Here is an 18805-nt window from a genome sequence, read left to right on the forward strand (position 1 = left end):
TTCAGGCTGGCAACTGCATCATCAGCGGAAGTAGCTCTATATACTCCTGACCAATCACACGCAGATAGGGTGTTGTAAAGCAGAATATAATTGCCGGCGGCGAATTTTCGATGGCTGAACTTATAATCAGGATTATAGGTAATATGTGGAAGGTGGACATCAATAATTAAGGGAGGGTGATATGGATCAGGCTTGACCAAATCAGAGTAAGAAGGACCAGGCTTTAGATCTGTGAGATTAGAGAAGACTAAGTCAAGTAAGTTATAGTTGTCAACAGCTACAGCATACTGCCGAAGGCCAAGGAGACGTGCGGAGGTGTATATAGCATCCCCCTTAAGTTTAGCGTAGTAGTGACAGTTGGGTAGAGGTGACCCATGCACCCAGTTAAAACCAGGAACATTGAAGTCTCCTAATAAAACAACACGCAAGCTATTGGTGTCAAGCATGTTTTCAAGAAGGTGAAAATAATCAATAATGACTCCAGGTGGAGTGTCAGTAGAGAAATAGTGGTTGCCAATAAGCAAGTTGTGGCTGTCAACAGTAATATAATGAAATATACTTAAATAAACATATTTTTGACTATAAATCCTTACAGTAAAGCAAAGATTCATCAACTGAATAAAACGAATTATTGATTAATATTTCTTTTAGTTTTCCTAGGAAAAGTTTCCTGTCTTGTACAAAATCTCTTACATAGAGAGGCAAACTGTTGAAAATTTTAACACACATATAATAGACTCCTTTTTGCCTTACTGCTAAATGTGACTGTGATACATGTAGATTCCCTCTATGTCTTGTGGTCTTATTATGGATTGCATCATTAAAAATAAAATACTCAAGATTACTTATCATAAAAATCATCAAAGATAATATATTGTAACGTGTTTTGCTACTGAAGACGCTGTTCGGATTGTTAATTGGTTTATTTAACAATCTACAAATCGTAACTACAAATACTTATAACACTGTTACAGGTTTACACACTTTACAACCCTGCACAATAATCTCTTCAGTAGTCTTCATGTATTTATAATGCGAGAGCTATACAAGTCTCTGTGAATTACACACTCCCAATATAACTGTTCTACGGCACACACAAAATCCTCAAGTCACACAATAAGTCTTCACTGGCTGACTTCTCACTTATTACGCACTATAAAATCTTCTAACCACGCGTCTGGTTCTTCTTTCTGCGACTGCTGCTATATTCCAACTGACCTCGGTGGCTGCTACAATTTAACTGACTCCTTAAGTCAAAGTCACATTGTGACTGATGGTCAGTCAGTCAGTAAGTCTTGGTGTCGAGCCCCATTTGGGGCTCATGACCAGATATTAATTATTACCATTTGACACGGTCTTGTTTCTGTGGGGCACCTTCTCTGACAAGAGGACAGGTCTGTCTTTTGTATATGCTGCTGGCCATTGCCAGCGCAGTCTTACTCGGGACTCACGACCATATTTTACTCTCTCAGAAAAATATGGTCGCGAGTACCAAGGGACTCAGACTCCTTAGGCAGTGTAGTTCTCTGATAAACCCCCAGGCAGACAATGGGAAAACGCCTCACTTCCTTGTTGCCTAGTCGACATGTTTACAGGTGTTGCTGGCAACGCTATTGAGAGTTTACTGTGGCGTGGCAACTGCGGCATCCCTTGTTATGTCACTGCAGCAATGGTTGCCTGGTGCAGCCGCTCCTTTGCAACGTCACCGTGGGCGCGGGGGGGTGTTTACTGAACATTGCGTCCTGGTGGAAGGAGTGGGGGTATGTGACATCACTCGAGGAAACACAGAGTTTACGTGACCCCCACTTCCCGTTGTGCCATCCACGTCACGATATATTTGGAGACCAATGTTAATATGTTTAGTTTTTTTAATACCGGCCTGCATGTATCTCTTTGTTTCGATCCTGTCATCACCGTGACAGTTCTCTTCTGTAAGAGAAAAATCTTTTTAGTATCTGGTGAATTACCCCAGGAAACTATCCCAAAGCTCATGACTGAATGAAAATATGCGTGATATATCATCCTAAGTGTTTCAGTATTAGTTTCCAACTTCATATTTCTTAATGCGAAGCATGCCTTGCCCAATCTGGGTAACATTAATTTAACGTGTGTTTTCCAGTTGAAAAACTGATAAGTTTCCGATATAAGCGTAAGGATTGTGAGCGTTTTGTGCTTGTGTGCACAGATAAGAATTTTATTGTTATATTTCAGTTCTCTTGGCCAAAGAAAGTAAATAGTTTATGACGCACTTCTGTTTGTTTGCATAATCCATGTGGAAAGTTTCTTACACTTGGGTGATGACAATTTGGGATATTATGTAGGAGAGCAATGAGTTCAAGGGGAGTGATGTGGGTAAGTCATGTAGTGCACATGCAACAGTGAGAAATGCATACAAAGTTTTGCACGGAAAACCTGAGAGAAGCAGACCATTTGGGAGACCTAAGTGCAAATGGAGAGATGCTATTAAGATAGATTTTAAAGAAATAATTTGGAAGAATTTGTTTGCCTTAGGATACAGAGCCATGATGAGCATGTGTAATCACAGTAATGAGCCCTTAGGTACTATAACTAACGCCATGGAGCTGAGTGAGTCCTTGAGAAGCCACCAGTTGCTTGGCCACTGAAGAATTTTCCAACATTGTATAGAACCTGGAAGTTTATTGACATGTTCGCAAAACCTGTCACAAGTCCCTATCCTGAGCCATATGAATCCATGATCTGCCCATTTCATCCTCCTTGACTTAATCATATAATTATGCTTGGTGAACGAAGGTTACAAGTTGTGGAGCTCTTCATTATTATGTTTTTGGGAACCAAAACAGCAGATATTTTCTGTACTGCTGCAGTGACCGATAGTTTCTCAGGAAGGTCACTGAGCTATGAACCGAGTACTTTCTAGTGCTCTGATAGCTGTAGAGAAGAGCATCTATACAGAACAGCTCTTCTGAGTTAAATATGATGAGGAACAGCCATAGCAAGGAGAGCATATGCTAGTTAATGTGTGGTGTTGTGCATCTATTTCTGAGAAGGATGTGACGGTTGTTACAGAACTCAGCAAAATTGGAGAACGCTTCAGTGGGTCCATATGGTGAGACATACCCAACACCTCATGATGCAACTCAGGCCATGAGTGTAAAGGCTGAGGCAGTCTCAGATGCAGAAGAGGAAAAGGATCCTGTCCTAATAACATTTCCGGAAATAAAGGCTGAACCTGAGGTGAGCTGCATGTGCTGTGTTAGGCAGATGACACAAATGTGCAGAAATGCTGCTTGTCTTCTCTGTGAACATGAAACAACTCTGCTCTGCTGCTGACTAGGTTTTGAAAGTCCCCCCCCCCTTCCCCTGACTGTAGTACCTTGAATGTTGCATGTGATCTACCACTCCCATTTTCGCAAAAACTGGTCACAAGTCCCTATCCTGAGCCATATGAATCCATGATCTGCCCATTTCATCCTCCTCGACTTAATCATATAATTATGCTTGGTGAACGAAGGTTCCAAGTTGTGGAGCTCTTCATTATTATGTTTTTAGGAACCAAAAAAGCAGATGTTTTCTGTACTGCTGCAGTGACTGATAGTTTCTCAGGAAGGTCACTGAGCTATGAACCGAGTACTTTCTAGTGATCATGATAGCTGTAGAGAAGAGCATCTATACAGAACAGCTCTTGTGAGTTAAATATGATGAGGAACAGCCATAGCAAGGAGAGCATATGCTGGTTAATGTGTGGTGTTGTGCATCCATTTCTGAGAAGGATGTGATGGTTTTTACAGAACTCTACAAATATGGAGAACGCTTCAGTGGGTCCATATGGTGAGACATACCCAACACCCCATGATGCAAATCAGGCCATGACTGTAAAATCTGAGGCAGCCTCAGATGCAGAAGAGGAAAAGGATCCTGTCCTAATAACATTTCCGGAAATAAAGGCTGAACCTGAGGTGAGCTGCATGTGCTGTGTTAGGCAGATGACACAAATGTGCAGAAATGCTGCTTGTCTTCTCTGTGAACATGAAACAACTCTGCTCTGCTGCTGACTAGGTTTTGAAAGTCCCCCCCCCCTTCCCCTGACTGTAGTACCTTGAATGTTGCATGTGATCTACCACTCCCATTTTCGCAAAAACTGGTCACAAGTCCCTATCCTGAGCCATATGAATCCATGATCTGCCCATTTCATCCTCCTCGACTTAATCATATAATTATGCTTGGTGAACGAAGGTTCCAAGTTGTGGAGCTCTTCATTATTATGTTTTTAGGAACCAAAAAAGCAGATGTTTTCTGTACTGCTGCAGTGACTGATAGTTTCTCAGGAAGGTCACTGAGCTATGAACCGAGTACTTTCTAGTGATCATGATAGCTGTAGAGAAGAGCATCTATACAGAACAGCTCTTGTGAGTTAAATATGATGAGGAACAGCCATAGCAAGGAGAGCATATGCTGGTTAATGTGTGGTGTTGTGCATCCATTTCTGAGAAGGATGTGATGGTTTTTACAGAACTCTACAAATATGGAGAACGCTTCAGTGGGTCCATATGGTGAGACATACCCAACACCTCATGATGCAAATCAGGCCATGAATGTAAAATCTGAGGCAGTCTCAGATGCAGAAGAGGAAAAGGATCCTGTCCTAATAACATTTCCGGAAATAAAGGCCGAACCTGAGGTGAGCTGCATGTGCTGTGTTAGGCAGATGACAGAAATGTGCAGAAATGCTGCTTGTCTTCTCTGTGAACATGAAACAACTCCACTGTGCTGCTGACTAGATTTTGAAAGTCCCCCCCCCCTTTCCCCTGACTGTAGTACCTTGAATAGTGCATGTGATGTACCACTCCCATTTTCGTTAAACAAATCTAATATGCATGTAAATAGATCTTATGTAAACTGACTGTTTGTGGTAAATTCCATAGCAGGAACAATCCTTCACATTTTTCTTGTCTCTCCAATTCACTAAGCAGTGCTTTGGTGCTACATGATAGGGTTCCCAGGATCTATAAATACTGAAGTTTATCATTTAATTGTTTTCTGTCTCCGATGCAGTCTGTATCCATGTAATAACGTAGAGCTGTCATTATGTTGAGGATTTGTAACAGGATAACTAATGATCTCTAATAAAGATTTGTGACAGTGTGTGACGTAGTATAGACACATGCTGTTTGTTACCCTTTTGTTTGAAGTAAATTTAATATACCTGACACTGAAGGAGTTGCCTCTGTACCTGCTGCCAGGTGATTGGTTATCATGACAGATTTTTTTGTTGTTTTCTGTTCGACAGAAAGGTCACTAAACACTAGATACAGAGAATGTGTAAAAGGTGTAGAAAGCAATAGTGAAGAATTGGCATTGGCAACACATCCTAAAATATAGATGCAATGCTGGTGAAGTGGAATCTACAATGGATGTAATTAAACACACAAATAAAGCTATTAATGAACATCAAAGAGAATTTATACATCTACATATAGACGGAGGTTCTTACTTTTCTTGGCCATATATATGAGACAAACTCTGTCTTAAGCGCAACAATTTAATTGTAATTTTTCCTTCCTCCACACTACGTGTTTCGGCCCTAAATGGCCATCGTCAGGTGTATATTCTTACGTAGCTGCTACACTGCCCGTAGTTTAAAATTTAAAACACCAGTCTTTTCAATTGTATGTATGTATAAAATCTTTGTTAACCTACACATGTCAATTTGATTTCCACTTTTTAAAACTTCAATTTCAAATTAAAATGTCTTTAAATTTTCCGTTCTTCTCCAAATTTTAAAAATTAAAATTTCTACACAGAGTAAGTACAAATAACAGTATAAACATATAAGAATAACGTAACATAACATAAGATAGTAATACGAATATTTGCATATTACAGACAATACCTGAACGGCGATAGAACAAGAAGTGGCCGCTGCAGCAATATAGACATAGGGCCAGTACCCCGAGAAATTTTAATTTTTAAAATTTGGAGAAGAACGGAAAATTTAAAGACATTTTAATTTGAAATTGAAGTTTTAAAAAGTGGAAATCAAATTGACATGTGTAGGTTAACAAAGATTTTATACATACATACATACAATTGAAAAGACTGGTGTTTTAAATTTTAAACTACGGGCAGTGTAGCAGCTACGTAAGAGTATACACCTGATGATGGCCATTTGGGGCCAAAACATGTAGTGTGGAGGAAGGAAAGAAGGAAGAACTACAATTAAATTGTTGCACTTAAGATGGAGTTTGTCTCATATATTGTGTAAGTGTAACAGGATGCTTAAATATAATATTGTTTTCTTGGCCAGTTCACAATGACTGATGCACCACTGGTTGCAAGGTGCATACATATTTTGCCAATGAATCAGTATGCATGTGGCCAGTAACATTTGGAATGAAGTATGCAATTCACAGGTAACAGAAGTTGTTGAAAATGCTGTCCCCCTACATGTAGACATTCCTTGCAACAGCAGAACGGGTTCTGATTAACCCTTAAAGCTGTTGTGCCGGAATTTTTGGAATTTCCATATGAATATTTTTTTTAGTTCTTCCTCATGGGGTTTACTGTTTTAAACTTTGTCCTGCAAAGAACGACAGAAGAAAATATAAGAATTAAGGTCGGGGGAATGTGCCTGCCAAATACCAGTGCTGATATTTCTGTCTCCAAAGAAAGCAGACAAAGCCTGCATAGACGTACATGAAATGTAGGCAGTAGCTGAGTCTTGCTGCTTTTGTAACTCTCGAAAGAAATGTCTGAGAATGACCCTTACATATCTTTCACAGTTAATTGTTCTGTTAAAAAATGCAGGTAGAGCATTCCTTGTTGCTGTTACAGCATGCCAGACTCCAGCTTTCACTGGATCTAGCCATACTTCCTGGGTTGGATGTGGATTTAGTGAACTCCAGTAATGATTATTTTTCATATTTATGTATCCCTGCAAGTGGAGCCATGCTTTAGTAGAAAAGAATGTCAATTGTGGATCAATCTCATTTTCAGTGATACACTGCAGAAACCAACTGCAAAACTGAATTTAGAATGTTGTTTATTAGTCCTGATAGGATTTATATTTATATTCACACAGTACATTTGGAAGCTGGATGTACATTTGGCACAATGGAGTAGACCATGAAAGTATTATATATAAAGGAAGGACCCAAACTCAACACATTAGAAAGATGTTATATACAGGGTGATTCACGAAGTTTTACCCCCATGTAGGGAGGGCATTCCTGAGGTAATTTGGAACAAAAAGTGTTAATATACTAATGGTATCCAACTCATAATTAAAGACAGACAGTAATTTGAAAACTGGTGAAAAATCTTTTTTTCTTCGAATTAGGAAAGAAGCATTCTAAAACCAATTTTTTTTTTTCAGTTTCTTAATTTTGCATTGTGCAACATTTTTAATCTATTTTATGTTACAAAATTACATTATTTTCAGCATCCCATTCTGTAAACATACCAATGGTTGCATATCACACCCTTCTATCAATCTGTTTCCTTTAAACTGTAGTTCTTTAGAAGATGACTGGATTTACATAAGATTTTCAAAAATGTTTCCCTGCGTGTCAACACAACGCGTCACACGCATATGAACCGAGCTTGTAGCATTTTGCAGTTCCACATGTTTGTTCCTTATTGTCATCGCTGCGTCCAGAATACGTTCAAGCAACGCTTCACATGTTTGTACCTTTACCTGGTACACAATGTCCTTCATCCAGCCCCAAATGCAATAATCGAATGGCATTAGATCTGGCGACCTGGGAGGCCAGCCATTACAGCCTCCATGACCAATCCACCGCTGTGGGAAATGCCGATCCAAGTGAGCTGCTACTGCATGGGAGAAGTGAGGAGGCGTCCTGTCATGCTGAAAGTACATCCGGCATCTTGTTGCCAGAGGAACATCTTCAAGTAACTGGTAATTCTTCTTCTAAGAAGTGGAGGTAAATCTCACCAGTTAAGCGGCCAGGAAAAATGAACAGCCCGATTAGCTGATCATACATAACACCACACCAGACATTGACATTGAATCGGTGTTGGAAATTCGATTCTATCGTGGCACAGGGATTATTGTCTGCCCAAACATGTAAGTTGTGACTGTTGTTGACCCCATCCCATGTAAACTGTGCCTCATTGCAGAACATTATCAGCGGTACAGCTGCTGATTTCCATTTAATCAGTTGCAGAACTGCAGACAAAGAGCACGGTCTCCTGGTTGTAGGTGTTGTACTTGCTGTAAATGATAAGGATGCAGCCCGTTCTCATGAAGAGTCTTCCAGGCCATGGACTGAGAAACACCGAACCGCCGAGCTAGACGTCTTGTACTGGCACGCGGACTCTGCTCTACAGCATCGAGAATGTTTTCTTCTTCGCACAATTCATGTTGAGGATTTAGTTCATATTGTATATGAACGCTGGGGAGAGAACCAGTTTGTCTTAATGTGTTGAATGTACTGCTAATGGATTTAGGATTTGGAATCCTGCAATTAGGACAACACCGGTGATATTCGGCAGCAGCGGCTCTTGAATTTCCATCACATACACCAAAAATGAACGCCATATCGGCGTATTCCTCAGTGGAAAATGTGTATGGCATCTTAACTTCGCACAGTCACCAACACAACGTCCTGTTTACTACTGGATCGCTCTGCCTACCTATGCACAACACTCCAGCTGGTCTGCCTTATCTGCTGACACAGCTGACAGGAACGCATGGTCACCCAGGCGGGAAGCATAGCACTGCATTCACAGTGATGTGTTTCGAAAACCTATTGTTACTCCGTAATTATTGAAAATCGACCACAAGTTTATAAGGAAATTTTTGCGGGAAATAACCCCAGGAATATGTACCATAAGCCGGGGTAAAACTTCGTGAGTCACCCTGTGTATGAGACATAATGAAGAAAGGTCTGCAGATGAACGATACATTTACAGAAATACATAATCTAGTAAAAACACACACACCAAATAACCCCACCCTTTCCGTATCTCTTCAGCCACTCATAGTATCCTCCCCCCTACCTCATACCAGTGGACTCTACACAAACATACCCATATATACAGATAGCCCCCAAGCACGTAGTCTAGACCAAACCGCTACAGCATAGCGACACCATCAACACAGGGAGCAGCCCATACACATACGTGTATACAGATACGCCCCAAGCAAGTAGTCTAGACCAAACTGCTACAGCATAGTGACACCATCAACACAAGGAGCAGCCTGTACATATATCACACGAGTCATTGTTTACATTCCGTACAGAACGGACAATACTTTGTAAGATGAGGCACCAACTAAATAATTTACATTAATTTAATACATCTACATCACAAGCCTCCAATAGAATTTTATATAGAGAAAATATAGAATTTCTTATTTTTCCGTGGGAATGCAACAAAATTACAAAACCAATGACTGACTTGATGATGTAAAACTTCAATCAAAGAATTTTATTCTTGTTTTATACTATAACTTCTGTCTTATTGTATTTTTACGTCAAGTATTTTATATAATTAATATATTGTATCCACTTTTACCAGTACTGCAGTTCAGTGGTGTATATATGTTAACCATGTATTTGCCTGATGATGGCTATTAATGGCCGAAACATGTAGCAGAGCTGAAACTAGGCACTGATCTTGATATTAGTTGTGTTGTGACGGTTGTAATAAAGAAGTTGAATTCTAACTAAAATGACAAAAGTTTTAAAAATTTTAATATACCAAGACAGCCGCTGTAGTTATGAAAACTTTGGATTTTGTATCTATTTTGCATTACAAACATTGTATGTGTATATATTGTAACATTCAGAACACCCGTTGTAATAGTGGTTTGCAAGCAGTGTCAGTATCCCTCTGATGATGGTCAATAACGACCGAAATATGTAAGGGTGTTAAGAATTGAAGTAGTAAAAACTTCAACAGTCACACTGGATGGAAATATTTTATCTATTGTAATATTGTTAGCGTGACGAACCAGAATGAAACAAATAAAAAAAAAAGGATTTTTCATGTTATTTACTCTCATTTTCCAGGGTAATTTGAATGAACTTCAACCCGTACATGGTGAGGATCGACAATATTCCTGTGATGAGTGTGGTGAATCATTCAGTCAGCAGGTAATTCTGAGAGCACATCAGCGCATACATACTGGGGAGCGGCCGTTTTGCTCTGGTGTGTGTAGTAAGTCATTCAGTCAGCAAAACCATCTGAAGAACCATCAGCGCATACATACTGGGAAGAAGCTGTTTTGTTGTGATGTATGTAAAAAGTCATTCACTGATCAGAAGAGTCTGAAGAGACATCAGCGCATACATAGTGGGGAAAAGCCGTTTTGCTGTGGTGTGTGTAGTAAGTCATTCAGTCAGGAGGGTAATCTGAAGCAGCATCAGCGCATACATACTGGGGAGCGGCCGTTTTGCTGTGGTGTGTGTAGTAAGTCATTCAGTCGGCAGAGTCATCTGAAGCAACATCAGCGCATACATAGTGGGGAAAAGCCGTTTTGCTGTGATGAGTGTGGTGAATCATTCAGTCAGCAGGTAATTCTTAGAGCACATCAGCACGTACATACTGGGGAGTGGCCGTTTTGCTGTGGTGTGTGTAGTAAGTCATTCAGTGGCCAGAGTAATCTGAAGGCACATCAGCGCATACATAGTGGGGAGAAGCCATTTTGCTGTGATGTATGTAAGAAGTCATTCAGTCATCAGAGCCATCTGAAGAAACATCAGCGCATACATAGTGGGGAAAAGCCATTTTTCTGTGATGTATGTAAAAAGTCATTCAGTGTCCAGAGTAATCTGAAGGCACATCAGCGCATACATAGTGGGGAGAAGCCATTTTGCTGTGATGTATGTAAGAAGTCATTCAGGCAGCAGAACCATCTGAAGAGACATAAGCGCATACATGTTGATGTGTGCAGTAAATCATAGAGCAGTAGAGATGGGTTTAGACTAAAGGAACAGCATGTGACTTGTAGCATGCCACAGTTTCTCATGTTGTAAGTAAGACAGTCTTGCTGTTTGTGGCATGCTTCAATTTTGTAAAATGCTACAATATATTGGAGTTGATTACTGTTGCTAAACCTTTCAAACTGACGGGAAATGAACTGAGTCCCATGGTACAAAACGTCTATGCAGATGAGTTCCACTGGATTCTGATTGCTGAATATGCACAATACCCTGTCTTGTTGAGTGGAAACATGACATTCTCCTACAGTTATGATGTTACTTCAGCACTGGAAGCTAATGATTAGTAGAGTGTAGTCACTAAAACAGATCGATAGCTTATACATATAATTCAGCAGCATCGTATGCTTTTTGCTGTACATTTTCTGTGCTCTCCTGCCATTACATGTGAGTAAATTCATTGATGACTTAGTTACAGATTGATATATTGCTTGGATTGAGTATATTGAGATAACTGTTATGCATTGGTTAGATGAATACAAACTATGCTATATTGGACAGTGCAGACGAGATATCTGTTTGCAGGATACTTGGTATATTAATTACAAAAAGAAAGTTAAATAAAGGTGGGTTGATTCTGCTTATGGAGAAATAAAGCAGTACAGAGAATTTAGTTGAAAGGATCAAGAAAGACTTGCTTACATCTTTTCATTGTGAATATCAGCAGAGAAACTGAGCGGTCTGTCATGAGATCAAAAACGAAAGTGGTTTGGCACTGAGGCAATCCTTTTTTGCTTTAGGTTACTTTGCTTTAGCAGGAAAGAGTCAACTGAAAATCGTAAAGTAAGTTTCAGTGTAATTATATAATTCTTTAATAAAATTAGGCAGTGTCATTAATATTATTAATTGGAATTCAGAGGTTTCATGTAGTGGAATGACACAAGAGGAATAGCTTTTAATTGTACTTAAATTCAGTGCAGTTATGCCCCTCCCTCCATACCCGTTTTCTTCACTGCCTAAACGAACTGCATCGTAACTGAAGCTAATTCTTGGTCACTCTGAGCAAGTGATCTCTGATTACTGACAGTTTTCTTGCCAAGGAGCGCTTGCTTCATTTTGCATAAGATGTACCATACATTCATCGCTCAATAACTTTGCATCAGCAGAGCTCTTCCTCACATGTCATCACACGTTAGCTGTCACTGCATCACCAGAACGGATCCTGCTCCATGGTCCTGGAATTTGTGTTCCACTTTGTGTGTCTTTGCCATATAAAGTAGTGGGTAGCATGCGAATGGATTTGCAAGTTGCAGTTGTCCTCAGAAAAGTGTGAAGGTAGGCTGATGCTGTGTATTCTGTATGCTTAAAGAAGAGAATATGGAGTGAAATCATCTGGCTCAGGATAGGGGCTATTTGGCTGTGAAATGTAATTGACCCTTGCATTCCATAACATGTTGGTAATTCATTGAGTAGCTGAGCAAACAGTAGCTTCTCTGGAAAGGTGCAGCTGTGTGAAATTGGTTAATATTTGGCATTAGAATTTCTAGATTGTCTGGAACTGGAATTTGTTGTTGACCCCATCCTGCTGAAGCACTCCAAATGTGTCTCCGATGGTCAGTAAGTCTGGGTTTTCCTGTTATATACATTGGGGTAGTACAGTATATATTTGAGGGTAGTGACTCGCATCCAGCCAGTCAGTTCATCAAACAGTACAGACCTCGGTGAATAAGAAATGTGAATGAGAAAGAAGATGGGCAGAATAACAGTGAGACTCTGAATGTGGCGTAGAAGCCTGTACCTTAACTGAAGGAGAAGAAAAAAATGTTTCTGACTTACGCTTCATTCACCAAAATTCAGAATTTAAAATTTGTATTGTATATCACTCAGAATCACTTGCTGGGTTTTGGGGTTGTGTTCATTGCCTGGTGTTCAAAAAACAAGAGAATGCACCATTTCAGGAAGTGGGTCTGTTGTGGTCCTCTCTTGATGGAGGGGGGGGGGAGAACTACTTTGCTGGGTCCATAAGAAAGAACTCGTTCTAGCAGGACAATGGACAAAGTCCAAAAATCCAGCGATTCCAGAAACCTTTAGAATGTACAGGTATCCTACAAGTGTATGAGTGTTCTGGCAAGCGTGTGTTATTTAGGGTTTATTTTATGATGCTCTTAGTATTTTAGGCTATATAGCATCGGTTGGAATAATGCTTGATAAGTGGTGAACTTGGAACGATTTTAAACAAAGCAGCTGTGACATTTTTCCCTACAGCAACTAAAGAATAACCCGGAAAGAGTCATTCAGTACAGCTGGTGTCCCCCCAGCGATCAACTGGAGCGTTTGAATCTGAGTATAGAGAGCAACCACTGCACGAATATACTCGTCACATCATCAAATTGTTTCATGCCTCTAATGTTCATTGTTGAATTGGATGATAATGAAGTCTGGTTGTGCCATGTGTGTACCTGTATGTCATCATGCTGTATGTTGATAATTAATAGAATATTGAGATAATGTGGACACAGTACAGGGTCAGACTTGCTGGGACGCAGCATTTAATCAGCTCACATCTGCTTTTGGCACAGATATTACTTGTATAAACCATGTGGAACAAAAGGATGTGGGGGTTGTGTCCATTTCACTGTCACTGTGCTCCAACTGTTTTCATGTCATGTCATATGCTAACAGCAGAGAACAGTTCTTCCTCCTTAACACTGTGGGGTTGAATGGCATTCATCCTTCAAGTAAGATAAGGGAAAAGGTAAAGTTATCCATATGCTTAAGTAATTAAGCACCATGAAGAAAGCAGTCTTCTGGGATTTGGCACCGTGTATATGTGGTGTTAACCGACGTTTCGGAGGAACGTATCGCCTCCATCTTCAGGGTAGAAGAAAAAGTATAAGAAATCTGCAAGCAGATTTCTTATACTTTTTCTTCTACCCTGAAGATGGAGGCGATACGTTCCTCCGAAACGTCGGTTAACACCACATATACACGGTGCCAAATCCCAGAAGACTGCTTTCTTCATGGTGCTTAATTACTTAAGCATATGGATAACTTTACCTTNCAATGTAGAAATGAGAAAAATCATGCCCCTAACTGGACTCAAAATTCGAACCCTTGGCTGTCCAGTCCATTAAGTTATTAGTTCAGTATAATCCACTAAACTGCTGCTGGTTTTCACCAGCAAAGTCATTCTTGGTTTCAGGTGCCATCAGGACATATGGTCGAAGTTTTGTTCTTTGCAAGACCATTCATGTGTTTGGAAATATGCTCTCCTCCTCAATGAGAGGAGGTGTTGGTCTGTCTGAGTAGGTGCCACAATTGCTGCTCCATAATTTTGCAATTACCCTCACTCACACATCGTCCAGGTAAGGGCACTTGTACTTCATGGGGAACGTGCATACTTTGTGAATTTGCTACACTGAATGGAATTTATGCAGGATACACACAGAATATCTGTCAGTTCAGGCTTGAGCATCATATTAGGTCTTGACTTGTTTTCCCACTCCAAAGTAGCTGTTAAGTCACATGAAAAAATTAAATTTGTTTAGTGGGGTGTGGAGTCCAACTGGGTCCACTCTGCACGGTGGCCACTGATTGGCCTATTGTAGCTTGCCCTGGGTGAATATGATGGAGAATTTGGTGAAATGAATATTGGCAGGGGAAATCAAAATACTCAGAGAAAACCCACCACAATACCACTTGACCAGACCTGGACTGCTGCGGGTGGAAGTCAGCCACTAACCGCTTGCACTATGGTGCGACCACATAAGTCACTTGAATGTGCCTACATAAATTTTAGGTGTGGATTTTATTACTGGTTTTAGTAATTAATGGGATTGACGTATGGGGGAGTGGAGGTGTAGTTCCATCACCGGTTTTATGGTGTGTTTAATTATGGCATTATTTATAATTAGTCTTTAACTACAATTATTGTTTCTAAGGCACTATGCTACAAGCCGGAAGGTTGCAAGTTCAAGTCCCGAAGAGGTCATTGGGTTTTTTCAGTTGACCTAATCCTCCCAGCCGCAGTATGGCCTTGGGGTCGACTCACCCTCTAACAGAAATGAGTACCAGGAATTAATTAGTTTTCCTGTGAAGTAAAGAGCGGCCAGCGCATAAGGCTGAGAACCTTACCGCCATCTTTTAGCCGATTGTCTAGAAAATGTGGGACCCTCAACGTCTCACAACCTTCACAGGCCTTCATGGCCTCTTACAGGGATACCTTTACTTTACTCTTTACTAGTATAATTGAAAGATCTGTAGAAGTCTGAGACTACTTATTTTAATATATATAGTTGCTGCTTGAACAGTGTGATACAGGCACAACATTGCAACACCACTTAATGTGATTATTTCATATTACTATTTAATTGCAAATTATTGTTAATTAATATTGATAGCTGACATTTGGACAAGAGGTACCTAGGCCTTAACATTTAGCATTGATGTTAATAGAATTAATTGCAGTTGCCGTTTAGAAGGGTTTGCAAGACTGACACAATTTGAATCGGCCATGACAGCATCCAACACATCTCCTCGCCATCCTATCCAGAATGTGGCCTCTTACTGGCACTGCAGATCCACACAAGGGCCTTCATCCTTCAAGCCCATACATCAGTCATTAGTTCACTTTTATCTGTGGCCTTGCTTTCAGCGTCTTCCGTCCCACTTCAGCCACACGTCCAGTTACTGCTAGCTGCCGAGTCCTTGAGAGGTCAGTAGTTGCTCAGCCACACAAGAAATTCCCATGATTCAAGAAGTTCATTGCCATGTTCACAGGAGCCCGCCACTGGTCCCTATCCAGAGCCAGATGACTGCAGTACACACGTATATCATGCCTCTCAAGCCTATTTTCATGTTGTCTTTCCATCTATGTATAGTTTTTTGCTTGTCTCTTCTTTCAAGGAATTTCTCCTTATTTCTCCTAGGTGTTCAGCTGTTCATGAAATTCCACCCCTTCTAAGCGACCGATGATTCATTACCAGGCTTACAAGTGCCCACTCTATCCGGATCCATATGAAACCAGTCCACACAAGTATATCATATGTCTGTGAGATCCATTTTAATATTATCTCCCTGTATTGGTTTCATTTTTCTTAGCGATATCTTTACTCCAGGGTTTCCCACTAATATTTTGTGTGCACTTCTTATCTGTCTCCCCACATGTCTAATCCCAGATGGTACAATTTACTGCTGTCTTTGGCTTGAAACATATTTCACCACATATTAATGGGTTCTCATTTGTCTTATTTATCATTCCCTTTCTACTGCTGTGTTGTGCTGCCTATATTAATCTGAATTCTCCTGAATCTCATCCAGCTTCAGTATTTCTGCTTATCACACTCAGGATGTACAGGACACGCAGACATCTGCCCTTCACAGGAAAGCAGCAAGGAATATTTAAAATATTTTAAAATTCGCAGTTCTGCAAATTACAGGCATCTACATAGCTCCACCATTATCATAAGGATTATAGCTTTGCAAATTTACTTAAAAGTGTTTAGGCGTGAAGTTACATTTGTTTCCTCTGTCTCCCCAGTCTGCTGTTAAGTTGTATCTACAGTCATCTGATACAAGTGAAGTTACATTTGTTTCCTCTCTCTCTCCAGTCTGCTGTTAAGTTGTATCTACATTCCTCTGATACAAGTGAAGTCACATTTGTTTCCTCTCTCTCCCCAGTCTGCTGTTAAGTTGTATCTACGTTCCTCTGATACAAGTGAAGTCACGTCTGTTTCCTCTCTCTCCCCAGTCTCCTGTTGTATCTACATTCCTCTGATACAAGTGACGTCACTTGCATCAATCTGTCATCTGAGTTTAATAGAGAAATTCGTACAAATTGCCAAATATCTGACTATCAAACAGCTAGCGCGAATTAGAAAAAATTTGGAAGGAAGCGGTGCTTGCCTAAACGAGGTACTTCTCCGGCATTTTCCAGGAGGGACTGAGAAAACCGCGAAAAACGTTCAGGATAGCAGGTGTACCGGGTTGGATTCGAACAGGGCACATCGCTAATAAAGTTTAGAGTGTTAACGCTACGCCAGTTTGCTCTGGCCCTTATTAGCCACATAATCACATGTGGCACGTGATACAATCATCGATGATCATCGACAAGCCTTTAAAAATATATGTATAATGCATTGCATTATGCACTATGCGCATTAGTTTTCTACAGAATATACGGTCAATGATGTCTTTCGCAGTTCACATCACAGGGCTGTTTTCGTTTGGAGATCGATAGATTGATAGCCTTTCGACTTGTGTATTTTGTGGTAGAAAATTTCCACTACAAGGGCGTCACTGCGCGTCCAAAATAATAGTTCAGTTTTTTCAAGTTCCTGTTTCTTTCAGCTTCAGTGGCTTAAAAATAGCATCATCTCTCTTCCTTTTGTTTCTTCTTTGTGTATTAATATTATTAGTAAGACCGCGCCATAGCTCAAGCTGCGGTCCGGGTTCGATCCCGGGTCTGGTCAAGTGGGATTTGTGGTGGACAAAGTGGCGATGGGGCAGGTTTTCTCCGAGTACCTCGGTTTCCTCTGCCAATCTTCCTTCCACCAATTGCTCCACAATCACCCTCACCTATCATTTTGGCTGGTACAATAGGCCAGAAGTGGCCGCAGTACAAGGGAATTAGTCCCACCCCACTAGCAATAAAAAAAATATTATTAGTAACACTTACTAATGTTTTCAGGTTGTTTTGCCCGAGTTTTTTTACAATAACTCCGCTATGACATTATATACAACTAGCACTACTTTAGAATTGACGAGCTCATTGTTATTTTCACAGACTTCCTCACATGAATTCACACACCGAGAAGCAATTACATTACCGTGTTGTAATTTGATCTTACTGCCATCTGTTTTCTGTTTTCCGTAAGCAAAACCGTTACTGTCCCAGGGAATTATGTATGTTACCAGTACGTAGGAAATCTGTGCCTTCTGTGCAAGTAGGTCACTTGTTTCAACTGGCTGCCACGCAGGGCAGTGTTCTTTACGGTGTTCGATATCACGAAATGGATGGATGTGGTGGGGAAACAGAACTAGGACAATTTTAGCAATGAATGTGATTTATTTTTGTTAAAAGTTACACTGGATGTTGTCATATATGTTGTATATTTTAATTACGATCTCAGATGATCAGTATTCCCTCTTAAGAGAACCGTGAGAGAAATCGGCTGCAGCTCAGCTCCCATAATTCCTTGGCAGGTCTCATCTGTGGTAGTGCGTGTAGTCCTATACCGTAGTGATGTGTTACCCGTAAATAATTTTCGGAAAAGCAGTGGTTTAACGAAGTTGTAATGGATGTCAAGTGTTGGAAAGTGTTTCAAGATATGTGTCATTAAGTGTGTTGTACTTTGCGTGTATTAGTAACGCCTACAAAATAGGGAATCTCGCCGTAAACGAGAGGCAGCGCGAGTCCCATCGGTGCTGCCTACCCACCATATTTTTTAATAACTGGCCTGATGCCATGGGTTGTTTTGGAGGTGGGGGCTCAAAAGCGGACCATGAAGAAAGTAAAAAGAGTAAGGAGACAAACAAAAGGATAAACGCACAAATCCAGAAGGATAAACAATTGTATAGAGCAACGCACAGATTGTTATTACTAGGTAAATGTTTTATCACAACTCTGGACGTCCAGTTCTGTCAGCCATATTGAGCAAGTAGTTTTGTTGATTTGTGTTTGTATTGCTGCTAATATTTAATATTTTCGTCTTTTACAAGGTGCCGGAGAATCGGGCAAAAGCACAATTGTAAAGCAGATGAGGATATTGCACGTAAACGGATTTAGTGAAGAGTAAGTTCCCTCATTTACTTTCTTGCTTGTTAGGTCCTAAGATTCTCATAGATCCTAATTTACCACTTGGCAAATATAAGAAGAATATACAAGACGTTGATTTTTTCCATATTTTTTATTGGGTAAA

General features: G+C 40.3%; 2 protein-coding genes across 2 annotated transcripts in view; both read left to right on the plus strand.

The window, feature by feature from the left end:
• Positions 1–14195, plus strand: part of LOC111872193 (zinc finger protein 583) — a 17730-nt gene extending 3535 nt beyond the window's left edge. Inside the window, exons 2-9 of the mRNA XM_033754578.1 lie at positions 3049–3216; positions 3771–3938; positions 4493–4660; positions 10017–10681; positions 12012–12213; positions 13152–13347; positions 13466–13624; positions 14089–14195. Of these exons, the coding sequence (XP_033610469.1) occupies positions 3049–3216; positions 3771–3938; positions 4493–4660; positions 10017–10681; positions 12012–12213; positions 13152–13347; positions 13466–13624; positions 14089–14195 (1833 nt within the window). The remainder of the gene's footprint in view (positions 1–3048; positions 3217–3770; positions 3939–4492; positions 4661–10016; positions 10682–12011; positions 12214–13151; positions 13348–13465; positions 13625–14088) is intronic.
• A 3670-nt stretch (positions 14196–17865) lies between these two features.
• LOC111872188 (guanine nucleotide-binding protein G(s) subunit alpha) overlaps positions 17866–18805 on the plus strand; it is a 113645-nt gene continuing 112705 nt past the window's right edge. Inside the window, exons 1-2 of the mRNA XM_023865828.2 lie at positions 17866–18490; positions 18606–18678. Of these exons, the coding sequence (XP_023721596.1) occupies positions 18352–18490; positions 18606–18678 (212 nt within the window). The 5' untranslated portion in view covers positions 17866–18351. The remainder of the gene's footprint in view (positions 18491–18605; positions 18679–18805) is intronic.

This window comes from Cryptotermes secundus, unplaced genomic scaffold (genome assembly GCF_002891405.2).
Source record: "Cryptotermes secundus unplaced genomic scaffold, Csec_1.0 scaffold593, whole genome shotgun sequence".
NCBI classification, from domain to species: Eukaryota; Metazoa; Arthropoda; class Insecta; order Blattodea; family Kalotermitidae; genus Cryptotermes; species Cryptotermes secundus.